Here is a 20,272-nt window from a genome sequence, read left to right on the forward strand (position 1 = left end):
TATGATTTGCTCCCTCTGGGTGTCTGCATATTTGATCCTGACATTCACCTCCCATTTCCATCCTCTGCATCCTTTCCATCTTCTAAACACTAGCTATAGTTGTTGCTCCCACTACAGCTTCCCAAAGGGATCGTCAGATTTACGTGGCAGTGGCGGGGTTTTTACTCTATTCCTTACCACACGTCAGCTTTCCTTCCGTAGCCTTCTCCGCTGATAACCTCTGGGCTCATCCAGTACGGCGTTCCCGTGACAGATTTAATCCCGGTCCCAGACATGCAGATGGTCTGGATACGTTTGCTGGCCCCAAAATCTCCAAGTTTCACATTTCCAGCAGAATCTCGCAAAATATTGGCACCTGGTGATGAAAAGCAACAACAAAAACCCCAGGCGATGAAGCAGCAAGCCGAATTGAGCAGCCACAGCAGGGAGAGCAGGAAGGGCAGAGGCAAAGAGTTGGGCGTGAGGGAACCCGAAGGGTCTTGCTGGGGCTGGACTCAGCACCAGGATTTTACATCCCTCTCTCCTAGGCAGCTGCTCTCTAGGAGAGCGGATTCCCTCTGGCTCTCCTGGACAGTCTCACTCAGCAGGTTTCCAAAGAGTGAGCAGTGAACGGGAGATGATGAATTCTGCTTCCACTGACAGCAGAACAGAGCTTCAGATCCCTCCCATCACCAGGGCCTCTCAATTCTTGCGTGTGTTGCCCCAGATTTTTAGAAATGTGGAGATCTGACAGCTGTAAAGGCAGTTAGTTTCTCTTAAGAGTATCTAGCCTGGGCATCCCAGGCAGGAAGACAGAACAAGAGTTTGGTTCCAGCTGCTTGTTCAAGATTTTCATGGTTCAAGAGGCAAAGCTGGGGCAAAAATAACTTAAACACCAAATACCCGCTCTATGTTTTGCACAAGAATTATATTGGGGCGGGGTGAGGCTAGGCTGAAGAAACCTAAGCAAGCAAGAAGCTTCCCTGCGTTACCTACTCACCTTTAATGTCCCTGTGGACAATCATATTGCTGTGCAAGTAGAAGACTCCCTGCAAGATCTGCCTGGTGTACTTCCGAGTGACGTTCTCCGTCAGAGCACCGTACGCTTTTAGCTGGTCCTTTATTGAACCCTGGTGAGAGGAAACAGCGTGCAGCAACCGTAAGGACCAGCAGAACCAGGTGCATCACGTCACAGTGGCCTTTTAAACTTTACCACCATATTTCTCAGCTCAAAAAAAAAACCCAACCCAATCTGTTGTAGAAATGGCAAGATAAACATCTACTAAGAGCTGAACAGAGCAAGGATTTGACCCCAGTGCCTCAGAGTCCAGTGGAAAAAGAGGTACGGCCTCTGACAGCTGTCAGTGCTACCCTCTGCCAGCAGCACGGATCTTGTTCTCCCTCTAGTGGCTAGACTTCACCAATAGCTCACGGACAAGGACCACATTGATGAGGAGCTTCCAATCAAGCGAGAGGATACTCTCAACTAGTTCTTCATGGTTGTCAGTCTTCTGTGAAGCCTTTCCCCCAGTTTCTTTTGGGGCTGGTGGCAATCCTGTGGTTGGGGATCTCCCTTCCATTTCGCGGTGTTGCTCAAGTAACCTGGGATGCTCTGAAATTACCTCCTCCTGCGCCTTGTATGCAAGGTGTCCTCCCTCCCTCACCACTCTTCAAGCTTCCTTATCCTGGCCTCTCTCACCCTGACTGGAGGACATCAAACGTGAAGCCAAAGAAGGGAAAACAGGGTCTTCAAGACTTGTGGTCAAGCGGACCGTTCTGTTTTCCAAGCATAACCATAAAATGAGGTGAATGGTGCAGGGTACAGCAGGAAATACACAGCTTTTTAACAGGGGTGATCATCAGAATGCCAGGCTGATGGTGCGCCCAAGCTTTGCCCCCGGAAGATTTTACCAAGCTAGCTGTGTATCGTCAGAAACCTGGCCACGTCCAGCAGTTTGGAGCTGCTCTTCTGCAAGGTTTGGGAGCTCAATCACATCCACTGCCATTGGAAACCAAAGCCCTGAGCTGCTTTTGTGAAATAAGCCATCCCCGTGGCACTAAAGTCAATCTGTATTTGGTCAGAGCTCTGGTTTATCGCAAAGAAAACAAACACTCAACTTCCAGCCTTGCTGGACGCTGCCCCAGCATCAAACGTCGGTTTCCTGGCTGCTAACAAACACCGGCACGTTGCAGAACGAGCAGCAAGGGTACTGCTGAAGCTTCTGGGTTTTACTCTTCAGGGTCTTTCCTTTGTCATAAGGCCTGAAAGTGATATGCCTGCCCCTGGGGACGGAGGCAGGACGGTGCTTGGAAGGGGCTCAAACGCACGAAGCCCACCTGATTCAAGACATGTCAGGAGAACTTGCAGCACATTTACTAATGACCAAAATAATTTGTGACCAGATGACTTCCCAGCCCCTCCTGACCTTACAAACACGGCCTGAACAAACAAGGATTTATTCTTCCACAGACTAGGGACTGAATCCAGCTGGGCAGGCAGGACGTAGGAGAGCAGCTCACCCAGCAATGCGAGCGGTTGTGCTGGTTTATACCAAGCAGTGACTTCGTCTCGCTGACTCCGATGTAACCTGCGTCCTTGCAAACGGGGGAGATGTTCAACTAATCTGTGTGTGTTCTCCAACCCCTGCCTAGGCTCCCCCAGAGCTTCCTTTTCCCTGGAGCTATTTCGCCCCATGTCAGCAAAACCACAAACTTAATCCAATCCTGTTAGATCGGATCGTGCTACCAACAAAAGGTTCAGTCCTGAGCAGGAGAAGGCTGACCAGTGAGTAACGCTGGTTTTAATGCACACGTGCTGAAAGCCAGAAATAATTGGTGACAGCTGTGGGTGGACAGTTGTACTATTAACTTGTCCTGGAGGGATTTGTAATAAATACTTAAGGATGGGCTCAGGCCACAGTGTTTGGAGCCAGATCTGGACCACGTCCCACATTCACCACGTTCAGATTCCAGACTGTGAACACACCCTTCCCCAGGATCCAAACCTGAGACCTGCCTTCCAGGCTTCTGATTTTGACCCACTGCAAGTTGAGGGGCCTGACCACGACACCTGACTCGATCTGAGCTTCCCCAAGTCCTAGGGATGCTGAGATGCAGCGGTTTGGTTTGGCTCAGCAGATAAACTTGACAGCTAAGCTTCACTATAACTCCAGATCCAAACTTCTCCAAACTCCAGGACAGTGTAGATCTGCTCTCTCTAGCTCATGACAATCTTTAGCAGGAACTGCACTTACCCCTGGCATGTATTCAACAAAGATAGACAGCTTCCTCTCCTCGGGATCCCGCAAACACCCATAGTACTGCACTATCCTGTCGTGGCGGAGAGTCTTCAGCAGCTGAATCTCACACTCCAAAGCATTCACCTCCTGCCATGAAACAGACATACTGTGTGAGAAAAGAGAATGGTTACACGTGCCTCTCCGAAACACGAGTATTACCCAAATATTGCTCCACACTGAACACTTCATAGCACCTGGGAAGCTGCCTACTCAGGCATCAGCCATGTAAGGCTCGGAAATGAGGCGTGCTGTCCCGAGGAACTGGCAGGCAGGTGGGATACGCAAGGACTTGGCTTTCAGACAGGTGTGCTCAAGGAGTTTTTTTCTGGAAAGATGTGAACGAAGACACCAACAAAGCTAACGCAGCACCCAGAGTGGGAAGGTGAGTGGAGCAAGAAGGCTAAAACTAAGGAAGAGCAGACAGACCTGCAGGAGATGGTACCAGAGACAATAAGCCAAAGCAACCAAGAAATGGAGGCAGAGAAATCACCAGGGCACGCTGACTGGTGCCACAAAAGCCATCAGGGACCACTCCAAAGAGGGCGAACCCAACAGTCCGCATGCGCTGCCTCCCATCACGGACACGGACTCCTCCGCCACCTCCACCCTCAGCCTCCAGCCCACAGCCCCACAACGTGCTGCAGGGCGCAGTGCTGCCCTCACACTCACTTTACTTGTCTCTTGACTGTCAGGGTCAAATGGCACCTGCTTCACCGACAGCTCTCGGCCAGTGTCAGCATCATAGCAGAGGTAAACTTCCCCAAAAGCTCCTCTTCCAAGCAGCTTCCCCAGCCTCCAGTTCACTGGTGCCTGCAGGGCTGCAGAAAAGAGGAGAGGGTTGAGAGAAGAGCACAGCAGGGAGATTTCAGCATCAGGGTCCGTCTGACCCTACAAAATGCACATCGGGCCTGCAGTGATCTCACCAGGGAGGGCAGTGAGCTGCCCTCTCCCAGGGGCACCACGACAAAACTGTTTCATTTGTATGAGAGCTACTGGTGTGTGCATGTCCTTTATGCTCTACTTTACATTACATTACATTTACATTAGCATCCATATGCTCTACTCTACTTGTCTAGAAACAAGTCACAGCAAAGTCACTTTTCTTTAGAGTCTTTCCTACAGAAACTGCTTTCTTGGGTAATGTTGAACTTTCTCTCCGCTGCTATGGGACGCTTAGCAGAACACAGGATGGCTGAGCAGCCACCCAGGCAGGGAACAGCAAGGAGTTTTATCTCGCTAGTTGTTCCTACGTTGAGATCCATCACTGAACGGGCCCAGAATGCACCCATTTCTACAGCACGCACAGTCCTGCAATGCCAGAGCAACCTGCAGAACCGTCTTTGGCTGCTGGGGTGACAGCAACCTAAGATGAGGAAGGGGACCTCCAGACCCATTTGCTCCCACATCCCAAGTCTCCTGGAAGCTTCCGCTGTGCGAGCACATTAAGAATCCAACACACAAGCAATTTTCTGCAACTCAGCAAGCTATGAGCACCAGCTGGCTCTGTAAGAACTCTTTCTTCCAGGCCAATGCAAGATACAGTGAGTTAAATTCCTCACTGAAATGTAAGTGACTGCAGTGTGCCTCTTGTTGGGGCTGGAAGCAGAGTGCATTCACAGAGGGTTAGCTAAGTTGATGCCCAAAACTCAGTAGGTCACAGTAACTTGATTTTGTATGGAAACCCAAATGCACCGTGACCTTGAACACCAGCAGCTTTGGTTCACTTACAGTTCCTAGCTTTTGTAGGGGAGGTGCTGAAGACCTGCAGACCTTTTTCACAATTGTTCCACCATTTGGGCCTGTACTCGTCATACTGCAGGGTGCTGAGCTTGCTGTCCCCATTAAAGCTCTTGGTTCGGCTGGAAGGGACCAGCTGGAACAGGTTTTCCTGTGGGAAGTAACTCCTGGGGAAAGTCCTCCGGCCTGCAGGAGAAAAGGGGAGAGTTATGGCAAGAACACACACGCCTGCTCGGATCTGCCTATCACCACCTTCTCACATCACTGCTCAGATTCAGCGATGTACTTCCTCAAACTAAAAACGAGTTTAATGAAACTGAAGCAAAGCCCTGTGAACGTTTTTAATTCAATTTAAGAGCCGTTAACAGCATGTAGGATTACATCGAACGTATAATGTTCCCAGAGAGGTTTGCAACAGTTTAATTACATTAGTTTTTTGGGGGGTTTTAATCACAAATAAACTCTGAACAGGTGGAGATTTACACTTCAAATTATCCCTGGCATCCCCTAAGACCCCATCACAAATGACCACACCAGCAGTGCCATGGTGTCAGTGAGAGATGAAGATCATTCTGGAAGGCTCAATATGCTGTTTGCGTGTCCTTAATGGTTTTTGGTTTTGTTTTGTTTTGTTTTTTTCCAAAGGAATTTGATCTTTATTCAGTTTTGCCTCCTACCACTTGCAGCCTTACACAGTGAAAGGAGGAGCAGCAATGAGGTGACAGAGTGGTCCCCAAAGCTCAGAGCTCGTTAGCTTAAAACAGCCGTGAAGAGACACTGCTACCCTGCATTTGGTAGGTCATTCCCTCCAGCTCCATGCAAAACCTGCTGTAAAGGTCACAAACCTGCATTCTCAAAAGCCATTTAGGGGAAGAGAAAGGTTGGTATCGCCAGGGATGAGAAAAGCTATCCATCCGTGTGGCTAATAAAACACCAGGCATGAGCACAGGAGATGCTGAACACTGACTTTAATGCTTGCCACAGACACGCAGCACATCCCAAGAGCAGACCTGCAAGCTCTCAGAGGGTATCGTTCAGAGTACACGAGCAAATCCCAAATTACTCACTCATTTCTTCTCCTTATATTAGAAACCTCTCCGTCCTAAGTCTCTGCAGTCCTGGGCACTGTTACAAGCCTCCTGCGCTTCCCATCCCTACTGAGATCCCGGACCGAGCTCTTCCCTCCCCAGCCCTCCGTGATTTTCTTACCGTCGCTGTAGTCCTTGCGACTCTGGGAGAGGTGGTACTGCCTGGGGAAGGTGCCCCCTTTCCCAAACCTTTCGCAGAACGGGATGTCAAATTCTGACAGGAGGAAAGAACAGACACGTTTCTTGCATCAGCTCAGTACCAAACGCCCAGAGCATTTCTTACAGGAAAGCATTCAGGCCGTCGTGCCGAGTTACGGGGATGAACAAGGTAACAAATTGTTCATTTGCTCAGCCAGACATTCCCCAAGGCTCGCTGAAATCTGCCCGCAGTCACATACTAAAGGGAAAATAAGGGCTAGACACCCTGCTCTTGGTCTCCCTAAAGCAAACAGAGGTTAACCACTGACTGCGGACTCTGGCCCACGCTGTTCAAAACGAGGCAAGGGATTAACACAGAACGTGTCTGGTTTCCAAGACAGACTACTACACGTCTTATTTACACGTGAAAAACACAAAAATTTAGAGTGGAAACAGAACTGTCGGGCAGGGACAGGCCCGGATCTACCTAGTGCAACATCTCCACTGTGCTCTCGGCTATTTGCAGGGAACTGCAGGTACCCAGCACGTGGCTGACACGGGACAACCCCGCCCCACTTCTCAGATGCGACTCCTGGCCTATGAAAGCTGGAGAACAGCTTATACCCTCCAAACTCATACTTACTTCGATTAAATGCTAGAAAGATCAATTTAGAATATATAGGAGGTGTTAAACAGCACCAGAGCTTTGATTAGACATGAGATTATGGATGGTCATGAGAGATAAGGATGTATATTTTAATTTAAAAAAGGAGCGCAGGAAGCCACGGCTGGTAGCACCGCATAACGTGAGATTACAATATCTGTCATTTCCCCCCCCCTCCATCTTTCACCTCCTGTTTTTCCTCCATCCAGCCCCAATGACACAGCCCGTTCTGATTGTTTGTTTGTCTTAGCCTGGGGCCAGCAGCCGCTCCTCGGAGACCGATCCTGGCCGAAGCCTCGCTGCAGCATTATTTCCCCGTGACAGCGAGGCGCGAGAGGAGCCCGTAACGGCTGAAATATGGTCAGCAAGAAAAGCAGCAAGGACGGGTCAACAGGTTCTCGGCAAACCACGTGTGGGCAACAACGCCGAGTGGCATGGCGAGGCAAAACGCCTCCTGCACCACCAGGGAGGTATTAAAACGTCAGTGACACGGGCTGACTGCAGCTTCACCTCTGCAGTTCGGTCTGGCAATGCTGCCTCTGGCCAGAAATGTGTTATCATGCTAAGGCTGACTGCCATTTATTCATTTTTAATAGTGAAAGTCATTACAACGTTACAGAGTTTCCATGACTTAACCAGCTGTTTGTAAGTGATTAAGCAGTCACCTCTGATCCCTGCGAGTTACCAACACGCTTTCTCTAACACTATTCGCAGCGTTACAGACTCTGCCTCTTATTACTCCAGGTGGAAGAGGTGTAACTCCCTAGAGAGCCTGGGACTCGGTTTGTTTTTAGAGAACATTCATGTTTAATCATTGCAGGGTCTTTTTTGAAGTGTAGCATAAGCAACGGAGATGGTTTGCTTGATTGCTTCTAGTACCTTTCCACGCAGTAACATCTCTCTAGTACCTACTCTCCTCTATCCACTGTCTCCGCTACATGCTCCCTGTGCTTTTAAGCAAGCACGAACCTCCAGCGATGCTTACCCATGCAGTCAAGACCGTCTTTGGGATGGCTCTTCCTTCCAGGAACAGGGGTTTGGGTAAAGGGAGGGCTGCAAAGGGGAAAAACAAGATATACTTTATTATATTGGAAAGGCTGGGGAATGAGTTAGGAAGGGACGACATGCAGAAAGCACACGCTAATCAGCAAGACGCACTGGTCACCCCAATCTACCAAACTGAGCTCTCATCCTCAACCTGCACACGACCGAAGACTTTTTTTTTGGGGGGTCCACGGTTTTTCCTAGGACAAACAGAAGGGATCCTGTAGCAACCAGGGTCACCAGGCTGACAGAAAGCAGCCAAGTCTGCACTGTAACACCTACGCACAGCATGGCACGGGAGGGCTGGAGATTTCTCTTCCCTCGATGCCAAGCACTCGTTTGTGCAACTCTGCTTTCTGTGAACACTGCTCAGGTGTGGGGATGTACACACTGGAGTCATTCCATCACGCTCAATTCCTGAAGGTCTCCTCTTCTCTGGAGCATCACCCCCCGCCTTCTTTGCGCAAGAAAAGCCGCAGCACCACTGTGCATGTGCACCAGGAGGGAGAGAGCAGGCTCAAGGTCTTAAAATTGCATTGAGAGGATGGTAAAGCATTGGGTGGGGATCTCAGAGATCTTAACTTCATCCCAGCCTCTGTCAGGGCCAGTGAGCTGATCTGGACAGGATGTTTTTCTACTCTGCCTGCTCTCCTCTTACTAAAATGGACATGGTAGTAAAAACCTGCTTTGCAAAGTGCTCCCAAGTCTATTTGTGTCAAAACCGATCGCAGCAGGTTTGCTGGGGGGAAGAGGAATTAATTATGTTACTTTGTCGCATCAGACTGGTCACTGTGCTCTGCCCTCTTGAGGCTAACGCCACCTCAGGCAACTGGCAGCAAGGACTCAGCTGTGTCTCATGCAGGGATCACAGAATCGCAGCACTTCCTGCGTTGGAAGGGACCCGCGAGGATCATCAGGTCCAAATCCTGACTCCAAACAGAGCAACCTGTGTGAAACGGTCACGCTTATTCCTTTTTCTGCCTTCAGGAACAGAGCCCTCCTCGTGCCTTTTCCAGCTCTCTAGACCCAACGACTGTACGCAGTCGTGAAACGAAGCCATGCCGCTCTCCTGCAGACGTGCCTTGTTATGAATTACTTTATACATCACATGCCTGATGCTCTTCTCAGTTCACAATCAAGCGTTACAGCTTGGCCGTGCTCCTTCTGCTGTTATCCCCAGCAAAATCTCCACAAAAGCAAAGCTGGGGCACAGAGGCTGGGAGCAAAAGAACCCAGTTTCGATGCACCCGCAACAATGAGCAAACACATCACAGGAAAACACTAAAAGCCACAAAAAGGAAACGGACCCTGCCGCTGATACAGCGCACAGAGTCGCAAACCCAAAGCTACGCGATCAACTCAGCGCAGCACAGACCTGCTGGAACGCAGCCTCGGGGCCGGATGGCAAAAGCAGCAGTGGAAAAAAAAAAATCCCTTTGATGAGGATGAAAAAAAAATGCATACATTGCTTCCCAAAAGGACACCGTGTCTTACACACAGCCTGCCATGCGGAGCAGCAAACGTACAGTCGCTTTGCACGTGGGAGCTTGGAGCAGCACCGACTATTGAACTGCCGCCCGCGGTAGTACAACGTGTCCCAGTTGCTTCCTGCCGAGAAGCTAAACTTAGTTGTTGCTCGTCTGGTGTCCTCAGCACCTTGACTGACACATCTGCGGCTGCTGGCAGCCCCCGGGGGCTGCCGAATTTACAGGGAGTCAGCGGAGAGCAGACAGCACGCCCGGAGAGGAGGCACGGAGAGGCTAACAGCGTGTCGACCCCGTGAGTGCAGAAAGGCAGAGGGGTAAGAGAGGGATCCGTAGCTGGATCAAGAGCCCAGGATCCGGTTAGGATCTGGTTTTTAGCACTCCGGATGAATTTGTTTTGCTCGGGTGCATCCTCATCCCACCAGGAACTGCAGGGGATACCAGTGCCCCCACTCCCCTCCTGCTGTGGAGGGCAGGCTGCGTTTCTGCTCGTGACAGCGGTGACACGTGTAACTCACCTGTCCACAGACCTGTCCAGAGACTGGCAGCTCCCAGACAGCGACCCGTCGGGGCTGATGAAAGCTTCAAGCATCTGACAACGAAGGAAAAGGGAAAAACAATCAAACAACAGATTACAAGTCCCTAAGTCCCGTTAGTAACAGAAATCTGTAGGATACAGATTTACCTGACTCCACTGAAACCGGCTGATTTACCCCAGCTGATACCGGCCCCAGTAGAGACAATATCCAGTCTAAGCAAAGTTTTCTTCCTAGAGGAAGTTCCTTTATCCCTCTGAATTAGGATCCTTCCCAATTGTTATTTCAATTGTTATTCGCTAGCGGGGAACCTGAGGCAGAGATAATCAGCACCCTGACATTCGAAGCACGTTGAGGAGGCAACGAGATTCAACGTGCTCAAAGAATTTGGGGGGGGGGAATTAAGTAAGAAAAAGGAAGCAGGACAGAAATGGGGTGCCTGAGGCCGAGTGGATATCGTGCAGCACTGCCAGGATCCCGGTGGCCGTGGGCTCCTGACTTCCCCGAGCAGCCCTGGCACACCAGCCCTGCCTCCGTCCCCGGTGCTCTGCGCAGCATCACCAGGGCTTTTGGCTGCGGGGACCGCCTTGGCTCTGGCTAGCTCAGTGAGTCAAAAGCTACATTCGTGTTGCTTCCTGGATGAGCCATTGTGCTGCCCGGGGTTATTTATAGCCCGTTAGTAACAATAGAGGGTTTGTGTTCAATGGTGGACCTGGGGGCTATGTGCAGAGCCAGCCCTGGCTGGGAAAGCCGAGCAAATGGGGTTAAGCACCACATGGAGTCCCCCTTCGCTGGCTCCTGGACCCTTAGCTCCTCCTTCCCCTGCGCAGAACCTCTCTTTCCACGGGCCGTGCCTGTGCTCTACCTACTTCACCGGTTGCCATAACAGCTCACACTGTTTTGGTGGGACGGCCCCAACGGGAAAGCCTGATTTTTCCTCTCCTTCCCACTTTTTACCCCAAAGCCTCGTGCTTCGGAGCGCAGCTGCCAAAGAGGAGCGAGACCCCTGCTAAATCCCCGTCCCCACCTCTGCCAGGTCTCTCCCCACTGAGATGCTGAAATGGACTCCTTATTTCCCCAAAGCCTGGAAACAGGGGCAGAACTGGAAGTTGGAGCAGGGTGAAGAACCAGCCTCTGTCCCTCTGCTAAGCCGGAGGCAAGGCTAAGACCCCTACAACCTCGGTTACATCACGGGCCTGCACAGGGGCATCCCCCAAAAGGCAGCAAGCACCTAAAGCAAAACCCGTAAGTGCTTTTACAGCAGGCACGTACAAAAGCTGCAGTCCGAGGACATTCTGAGGGCAAAGCCCATACGGGGAAGAGCATGGCTGCTCAATGGGAAGAGGAAAAAAAAAAAAAAAGAAGAGAAAAACACAAAACCCCTTTTTTCCTGCGTTTAATCCGCCGGTGCACACATCCACCTCTGGGAGAGGGGCAGCAGGCCACCCACAGCGCGCTGCTGGGAGAAGCGAGGAGCATCTGGGAGCCTTCACCAGCAGGAGCAGAGCTCAGGCGGTGCTGGCGGAGCTCCGCTAACGGCCAGCACCACTGACTTACCCCCGAGGGGGCCCGTGCAGACCCTCCTCCTGCACGCACACGCACTTTGTCTTAATCCCGCTAAACGTGTTTGGAAGTCGTGTGGAAACAACAGAGAGCCAGCTTTTGGCTGCGAGCAGCACGAGATACATCTGCAGGCTGACGCTGCCAAGACTCACCCGGAGTTAATTTCTCGGTTTATTAATGGCTGTACGGTAAACCATCAAAAACACAGCTTTGCCATGGAAACGCTGGCACAGCCCGCACCCAAGAACAGAGCTAGCGAGTGGGTGCTGTTGGAGGGGAGGAAACGCATGTCTCTCCAGGCAAGACCCTTGGGGGGGTGTTGCAGCAGCCCGCGGGAGCAAGGCACTGCTTAGTGCCCTCCCAAAATCCCTCCGCATCCCTCCTGCACGCTGCCAGTCCTGCAAGATGCTCCCGTCTTTCTTTGCCAAGCTGTCTTGCACCCAGACAGCCCGTCTGACTTCACCCAAGCGCAGGGTACCACCTGTAGCAAGCTCTTTGGAGCTACAGCTTGAGCAGAGACGCAAATGGAGAGGGAGGTGTAAGCTACCCCCCTCCGGTCCCTGGGCACTCCGGAGTTCCCCCCACCATGGCCAAAGGGAGCGGACAAAGAGGTTCTGTGCGTCACCACGCTTAAGATCTATCTGCTGTTTTATTACTGAGTGACTGGAATACACAAAGTGCTTAATAAGGAAGAAAAAAGAAACGGAGGAGGGAGAGAGAGGGGAAAAAAAAGGCAACAATAAAAAAAAAACAAACAGAGTCTGCAGGCAGGGCCAAGGACTGTAAGCAGAGCTCAAGCAGAAACGGCACACGGGAAGCAGCGAGAGCTGCTGACACCCCCAGGCTGTTGCAATCGCAGGCAATCGGTTGCTTGGCACGCTCACTGTCAGCCCCGCATCTGGGAAAGCCGCGGCCACAAGGGCCTGGCAGCTGGTTTGCACGTTGTGTGGCAGGGCTGTGCTCCTCCAGGGCTACCTGCGGTGCCACTGCACGCTGCGACCCCTGCAGCAGCTGGCTTTTAGCCCGACCTCCAGGAACCCTCTCTGTTTTCTGAGTACGTCAAGCCCAGGGGAAAAAGCTGTCCTGAGTCTCCTGCGCAGGAGACCACGAGGGATTTAATGGCAAGACCGGTGCTCACAGCGCAGCCTCCCTCAGGCCTGCCCCTGTCCCGGTTTAACCCCCGCGCCGTGGCCCCGCTTACGTTCTGATCCATGGTCTCGGGGATGAACTCGCCCTCGCTGTTGATGCTGGTGTAGGATCCCTGGCGAGCGATCTGCTGCTGCTCTTCAGGAACGCTGCCCGGGGGCGGAGAGCTCCGGCCAGTGTGCAGAGAGCCTAGGAGAGGGGAAAAGCACGGGTCAAGGAGAGAAGGACTTGCCACATCCGAGTCCTTCCAGTGATCACAGACCTCCCGGAGACGCTGCTGGGTTTGAACTTGTGTGGAAGAGACTGGAGGAACGGGAGAAGCCATACTGATCACAAGCATCCTACAGAGCTTTTGCAACCGGGACAGTTTGTTTCCGCGGGACCACACAACATCCAGCGGACTTGGCTTTCAACCTACCCTGGATCCTAAGATATTGCGTCCGGGTACTCTGCTCATGCCAGAAAGAAAAAGGCTCCAAGAGTTTTGTTGCGATACAATCAGGAGAACTCAGAGCAAAAATCCCACCTCCCAAGCTTTGACCTCCAGGCATTTCCTCCCTGGATCACGTCGCTGTCTTGTTCTGCAGTATGGGAAACGGCCTGTCCGCCCACCTTCGGGTGAGCTCCGCGCAGTATCGCTTAAACACTTAACATGGAAAACGATTTCCACCCAAATAGCCACCTCTTCTCCCTCTTCCCCACGTGAAAGAGGAGAGAAGAAACCCAGCCCTCAAATCCAAGAGCCACGGGGAGGGGAAAAGACCTATGGGACCAACCCTCCTGCCGAGGTGGGGTTATCTCCCCTGCCTGGAGGCTCCACGGCTGCAGGGGGCAGAGCCTCCGCGCCAGGCAGAGCCACCTGGAAATCCCCGGGGCTTTGCTGTGCACCTTGCGCGCCGCAGCACAGGAGCAACGGGAGACAACTCCACGACTTCCTTACACTGATGTCCTGTTCCTCCCCTTTATTCCCCCAAACCCACCCTAACCAATTCCCGGTGCCTTTTCTAGGTTTCGGGAGCGTTTGTCCTCGCTTGGCCCAGATGCACAGGCTTGGCTTCGCTTGTCTTTCTGTAGTCCCTCCCCTCGACCCCTGGGCTGTCATCACTTCACAGCAAGGAACTGCTGACGGAGGTCTGCGCTGCTCCGTGCTGGAGCTTTAACTGGTCAGCGTTGTGCAATGCGAGCCTTCACACAACACAAAACAAGCTTTTAGGCAGACTTTTAAAAAGCCTTTTAAAAAGCACATCCTTCCCTGCACTTCTTACCCACCTCTGCAGCGTTTTTGCAAAGTCTTTTAGTTCCTCACTCCCAACAGGCTGCCACATTGCAAGAGAAAGGTACGGGGAACAGGCTTAACCCATCATGAGAAGTCATCACCGATCCATCAGCACAACACTTCTGCTGCTATTCTGCAGCACGGTTATTGCGCCAGGCTGATCTCTGGCACGAATCCATCAGCACGATCAACGCTACAAACCCGAGTCCCCACCTTTCCCTCCAGCTGATACGCCTCAGGAGCTGCTAACACGAACAGCATCACGCCGATATTTAAGATCACTAAATGAGGCTTGCTGGATTTCTACCAGATACATGGATCTCTCTCTGTCCCATGGCTCAGCTCCCTCCAGCCTCCTCGCTCGAATTTTAAAAATAAAACTCATATGGCTTCGAGTTCTGTTTGTTCTTCTTCCTATTTTCTCCTTCACAGACTTCCTGCAGAACACAGCAAGGAAAAAAAAAAAAAAAAGCCCAACTGAAGTAAGGCCAAGATCAAGGAGAGAGAATCTCTCGAGCGCTGCGGCACACATAATGAACTGGCTTTCCCCCAGCCCTAAAAACAAAACCAGTTGGGAAGTACGGCATCCTCTCTGGGAAGATAAACAAACAAGCGTTTAACCATTGAGGGTTATCGTCCCCTCGTTTGCTTGGCAGATGTCAACCCAGAAGGCCGCGGGAAGAAATTAGGGTGGCTCTTGCTCCAAAAAGCTGCTAGGTGATTTGGTGTGGCGGTCCTGCTGCATCTTAGCTCTGCTGAGCATCTGTTTCTGCTGCTATGAGGCTTGGTCTGAGCGTGCAGCGATGTTACCTCACTGCAACAACCCACCCGTCGCCCAGGAAGCCTTCAAGCCACGTTTTACAAAAAGCTGACCGTGCCCTGTTTGATTTCGAGCCCAGGGAGCTGAGAGAGATCTAGCACAGGCATGAAGACTTTGCATGAGGTCACATCAAGCCTCTGCCTGTAACAGCTCCTCCCAGCCCCCAAGTCGGCTGTGTTTGACCTTCCAGCACCGTATTTCCTGCCCAAACCTGTGAAAGGGGACAAGACGCTAGCCATTTCCCAGCAGGCGGGGAAGTTAAACAAAACGCTCAGGCTTTTGCATGCCTGGAAACTGCTGGACTGACCCAGCTCCCTTTCTGCTAGGCTACTCGGGTGGAGGGGCTGCTCCAAGTAGTTTGTGCGGCCTCCCACCTCCGGGAGCACTCCTGCCCCAGGTTGCTGCTGCTTTGAGTCCCCACATGCACTGCGTATGCCCATCTGCCACGGGGGGGGACGGGGAGGCTGTCGTGGAGCCTACAGGATCACATTCCCCCAGCGGGGAAGGGGCAGGCTCTGAGGCGCTTGTTTATAAGCCAAACGCCGGCCAGATCTCAGCAGTTCTTTTCAGGCTTCCTGAACTCGGAGAAACTCTGCAGGTTGGCACCAGCTGAGCATCTGACCTCGATTCCCCTTTGCAGCAAGGTGCTTTGGGACGGAATTCCATGTTACACGCACTGATGTAAAGTCCTATACTCGAGACCAGAGCACAGCGTGTCCCAAGCAGGGCGAACCAGGCCAGCACGGAGACTTACAGTCACTGCTGGCATCTGCTGGGGTTTTTCATGTTCCCTTCTGTTATTTTTATTTAAGCAGCGTCTCTCATGCTGTATGTGCAGAGCTCTTGGTGCTGCACGTACAGCCAGCTCCCCCGTGCCAGGCTTGGCTTCCCTCTGCCTCCTTGTTCCCCGGCTTCACCCTTTCCCTGCCCTGGCAGATCCTTCCCAAAACGTCCCCCGTCGCAGACCGGCGTCAAGCAGGAGTCCTGATGGAGGAGACAAGCCCCTTAACAGCGGCTGACAGCTGCCTATGCTCCCAGCCGCAGCGACTCCAAGAATCAAACGAAGGACTTGACATCAAGATGTGCCATTCTTCCGAGCCCTGGTGGAAACAGGGGGCTCAGGACACAGCAGCACAATAAGCAGAGAGAAACCTGCAAGAAGTGTCTTACTGATGAGCCGCGGCTGCCACGGGGAGGTGTGAACAGATCGACCACATCTCCCTTGGCTTCTTTTTCAGTGGGACCCCTGCAAGTCTTCCTCCTCTCTGTGCTGATCCTCTGAGGAGGGATTCCTACATCTAAATTTAAGGCAAACTTTAGGGTGTGTGTACACTAACAGAGTGGGACAGAGTCCATTTTCTAGTCCTGAGGCAGCTGGCATGATGAACAAAGCCAAATTCTCCTCCTCCTCTCAAAACAGGCAGGTTTCATCCGTCCTGACTCCTGCAACAGGTCCCCATGCTACCCCGATCTGTACCTGGGCAGATTTTGGTCAGGAAACATGCTAATGATTAAGCAACCTCATCAACTGCCAGCCTGTGCTCGTGCCCTGGCCCCATGAATTTAACAGCACAGATGTTGCCATCACGCCCACGTTTCTCAGAGTCATCCGGCCAGCCTGTGCGCCAGCAAAGCCTGTGGCCCCCCCAAGTGCCCTTGTGGTGTTTTCTGCATTTAGGGACACCACGTTCCCTGTGGGGCGTGGACGGAGCTTCTCACCCATAATCAAAAGCCCTGATGTGAAGAGAGAAACGAAGCCTCGCTCTGCACCCTCTCTTCCCACAGGTCACGGTTTGCCTCCACGGAAAAAAAAGAAAACAAAACTTGTGGCAAATGTTTCCTCTGAAACGGTGATTCCAGAATGGAGCTCTTGAAAAGTTTGTGGACAATGTTGTGAAACGTGGATTTTCGTTCAGTAAATAAAAACAGCCCTCGGTTATCTGGAAATTTAGAACCCCAACAGGTTTTAGCCAAAGTTTTTCTGACAGTCGGCTGAACATTTTCAGATGCTGGTTACAAAGAGACTGGAACATTTTCCACTTCCAAAAAAAAAAAAAAAAAAGGTGGAGTGGGGGGAGGGATTTTCACTGAAAATGTTTATGAAAAAATAAGAAAATGTTGACTTTGCATGAGGTTTTTTGGGGACATGGAGTGAAGACATTTTCTGTCCAGCAGAAGCAAAAATAGCCAAATCTTCCCCAGAACATCTGCCCCCCTTCCAACGTGCTCGTGCCAACGACATGCAGTTTTATTAGTTTTTGCTGCTGCTATCACAGCGGAGTCAGCAGAAAAACACGAGACATCTCAGAAGCACTGAGAACATGACCCTGAGCCACCTCTTTCTGTAACGTCACTTTGAATCTCCTTTTAAATGTGGTTTTAAGGGGAAAGCTGAAATGAGTTGAGATCCTCACGTGCTAGCAACTGCTTTGATGGCAGCAGAAGCAAGCACCGTGAAATATCTTGCATCTGCAAGTGGAGAACAGATTCTCCTACAGAAACCCCAACCTCTTAGGATGCTTTTTGATTATCCACCAAATCGAATGGAATAACCTGTCCAGGGAAACACGATGCAGGATTATCTGTCTAAAGCCTGATCTTCAGCTCTGTTCCATCTGACATGCTGCTCTCCCTTTCAGCTCGCTGAAGTTTCTGTCCAGCTACTGCATAACCCAGTTCTGACTCGAGAGGTCAAGAAAAAGAATCCTCTGGACTGCAACCACCTCCAGCAAGTGGGCTGTGGTAGCTTCATACAGAGCCCAAAGAGCTCCAAAGAGGCCCGGTGGGCTGCTACCATAAGGGTTTGTGGCAAGCTCTGTTCAAACTAAGAGCAAGACTTACGGTTTGCACAGAAATAAAAGAGAGGGATGGCTGTGGCAAGGGCGACTGAACTATGCAAAAGCACCAAAGATACTGCTTTGGATGCAGTTTGCACGCAACCAGCGTGCAGACTGCCTGAAGGTGCCAACGTTAGCACGCTCTGCAGGCTACATCTGGCGCTGCCCACTCCTCCTCCTATGTCACCCGGATTAAACCAGCACGTTACACTCACTATTCCACTCCGCTGCTCAGGCATCCCCTCAAAGCCTCTCCGTACCTCAGGCTTCTCACCCCTGCAACTCTTCCTTTGCCTGCCTTACCTACAGGATGCTCTTCAAGGTCTGGGCCCCTCACAGGCGGTGGAGCAGACCTGGTCAGGGATTCTCTTGGTACTACAGCTGCTCCAAAACAGCAGGAAAAAGCCAAAGCGTGGCATATAGACTACTGAGAAAGTCTAACTTTGCAAAGATCAATTTTCTCACTACACACAGGATCAATTCTGTCTCTTACACTCGGTTCACACACCAGTGACAGCTCACAGTGCCACAGCTCTTCGCTGGTTTATGTTAACAGCTTAGCTAGTGCCAAAAAAAAAGACCTTCAGAGATGTTTTGCTCAAGCAGTTTCTGCTGAGGCTCTGTGCGTTGCCATGTACTCGTGTCTGCATTTCATTTAGAACCATCTACAGACTCTGCCAGATTCTGGGCAAACTCTCAAGAGCCATGCAAGCTAGAAAAAAAATACTATAGAAAAATTGATCCTTGGCACGTCCCAGCAACAGGACCAAAGAGAGCTCTGGTACATGCAGGACCCACACCTGGCTTCTTTAAGAGCTGGGCACAGCTGCACAAGAGGCTAAACTGGACCTACCCTAGAAGGAAATTTCTTTCTGTATCATTGTCCGAGCTGCAGCAAACCAAAGGATATGTTATCAAGGCAGCGCAGGCTATGAGAAAGGACGAATCCTTGGAGAACAATGCTCTTTGCTGCACAGAGAAAAGAGTTTGGAAGCTTTCACTGCTGTATTAATACAGATGCTCTTTGGAGGTGAAGGGTATCTTCGTGTATCGGAGAGCCCCACTTTACTCAAGGCCTCTGCTGCTGCTGTTCCTACAGATGTGAAATAATTGGATGAACACACTGGGGCTCTGTAGGAATTGCCGTGTAACCATCACCCAGGGGTGTAGCAGAGAACATTCACTGCTAGACAAAATCACTAAGCCTGCCTCTTGTAATGTGGAGACTGACACCCCTGCCATACAGACAGGCTGCTTTACCAGTGCTGCACAAGACATCTCTCTACAAAATCCTCCAAGGATTCTCGCACAGAAGGTCCTACAGACAGACTACCTTGTCATTTCAAAACGCTCAGAGTATTTCAGAAAGCAATAAAAGCACAAACTCAGGCACAGAAAACAGAAGAAAAGACCACATAAGGCTACAGATCCTCACTCTTCACTTTGATGAAGCTCAAATTCACTTGAAGTTTTTATCACTACGTTTTCCCCCTCACACTACACCTCAGATCCCCTGCTCTTCCTTAGTTTCCACGCCTGACTTGACTTGCTGCTCACCACAACCTTGTCCGTCCTTGCACTTTCTTCCTCAGGCTGAGGATAAGCTGTAACTGCACTGAAATACTGGTGGAAGACCTCAGGGTAGACAGCAGACCATAACACTTACAGGGATTGTGATGGGAAAGGGAAAGAGGATGGTGGCCCTACTTGTAATAGCACCAACACCCCACAGAGCACCACTTTTTCACCGACCTGTTGAGTACTTCCGCGTCCTCTCGGAGTCCTTGTACAGGGATCCCATGATATCCCCCATGGATCTGGAGATCCTCATCTCGTGCTGTTTGCTGTTGTTCGGCTGGAGGAGCTGGGAATCAGACAAAGGGAACGATCAGACTCCGCCAGAGGTCAGACCCCTTCGCAGATGCACCAGGTGAAACCCTGCATTTGACTCCTTACTACCCCAAGAAGCATTAAAAAAAAGATGTATGTGTAACCTAGAGAGACCCCAAAATCACTCAAAATTTACACCTGTTATTAAAATATTGTAAAACAATAAAATTGAGTCCCAGTCGATAAAGATAAATACAGACATATGACAAATAGACTGTTCCTGCACTGCATTATTTCAGGATTGATACAAAGATTGATCCTTGCCCTAAACCCAAGTTTGTGATCCCAAAATGAGAGCTTCTCCTCCATGCTCCCTGTACTTCAGTGGCAGACCAAGCACTGCAGAGGTTCCTCTCTAACAGAGCAGAGGAGCAGACAGCGAAAAATTTGGCTTTGCTAGGGAACACAGGTAAGTAGGACTGCAAAGAATTTCAAATCCAGCCGGTAACTTAAGCGTAGTCTGAGTTATATTGGCAAGACTTGGTGGTGGACAAGTCCTACCAACGTAACGCGCTACAGGGCGTTGTGATTTTTTGATGACTTTATGCATGACCTCAGAACTGCAACCCCTTACATGCAGTGCATGTTTACATGCTTCAGGAAAAGCTAGACCAACTCCAAAGGGATACGTGAATCTATCTGGCTGCCCTGCTCTGAAGTAGCTAACTTCGAATACTGCAACATTCCTGCAGCTGCTAGGAACAAGTGGACTTCAGAAACCCCAATGATGGCTCAGTTTCCCTCTGGGACTCGGGTCCCTGCACCTTTTGG

General features: G+C 51.0%; 1 protein-coding gene across 4 annotated transcripts in view; it reads right to left on the bottom strand.

Moving 5' to 3' along the window:
* LOC308190289 (mitogen-activated protein kinase kinase kinase 3-like) overlaps nt 1-20,272 on the bottom strand; it is a 77,420-nt gene that overhangs the window by 3,047 nt on the left and 54,101 nt on the right. For all 4 annotated transcript variants that reach the window (XM_080581441.1, XM_080581440.1, XM_080581442.1 and 1 more), the window contains 10 exons: nt 19,364-19,475; nt 12,734-12,867; nt 9,952-10,025; nt 7,891-7,958; nt 6,225-6,317; nt 5,007-5,201; nt 3,948-4,096; nt 3,234-3,365; nt 980-1,109; nt 178-355 (listed from right to left, as the gene is read on the bottom strand). In XM_080581441.1, the coding sequence (XP_080437567.1) occupies nt 178-355; nt 980-1,109; nt 3,234-3,365; nt 3,948-4,096; nt 5,007-5,201; nt 6,225-6,317; nt 7,891-7,958; nt 9,952-10,025; nt 12,734-12,867; nt 19,364-19,475 (1,265 nt within the window). The remainder of the gene's footprint in view (nt 1-177; nt 356-979; nt 1,110-3,233; nt 3,366-3,947; nt 4,097-5,006; nt 5,202-6,224; nt 6,318-7,890; nt 7,959-9,951; nt 10,026-12,733; nt 12,868-19,363; nt 19,476-20,272) is intronic.

This window comes from Anser brachyrhynchus (assembly GCF_964034855.1).
Source record: "Anser brachyrhynchus genome assembly, chromosome: 2".
Lineage (NCBI taxonomy): Eukaryota > Metazoa > Chordata > Aves > Anseriformes > Anatidae > Anser > Anser brachyrhynchus.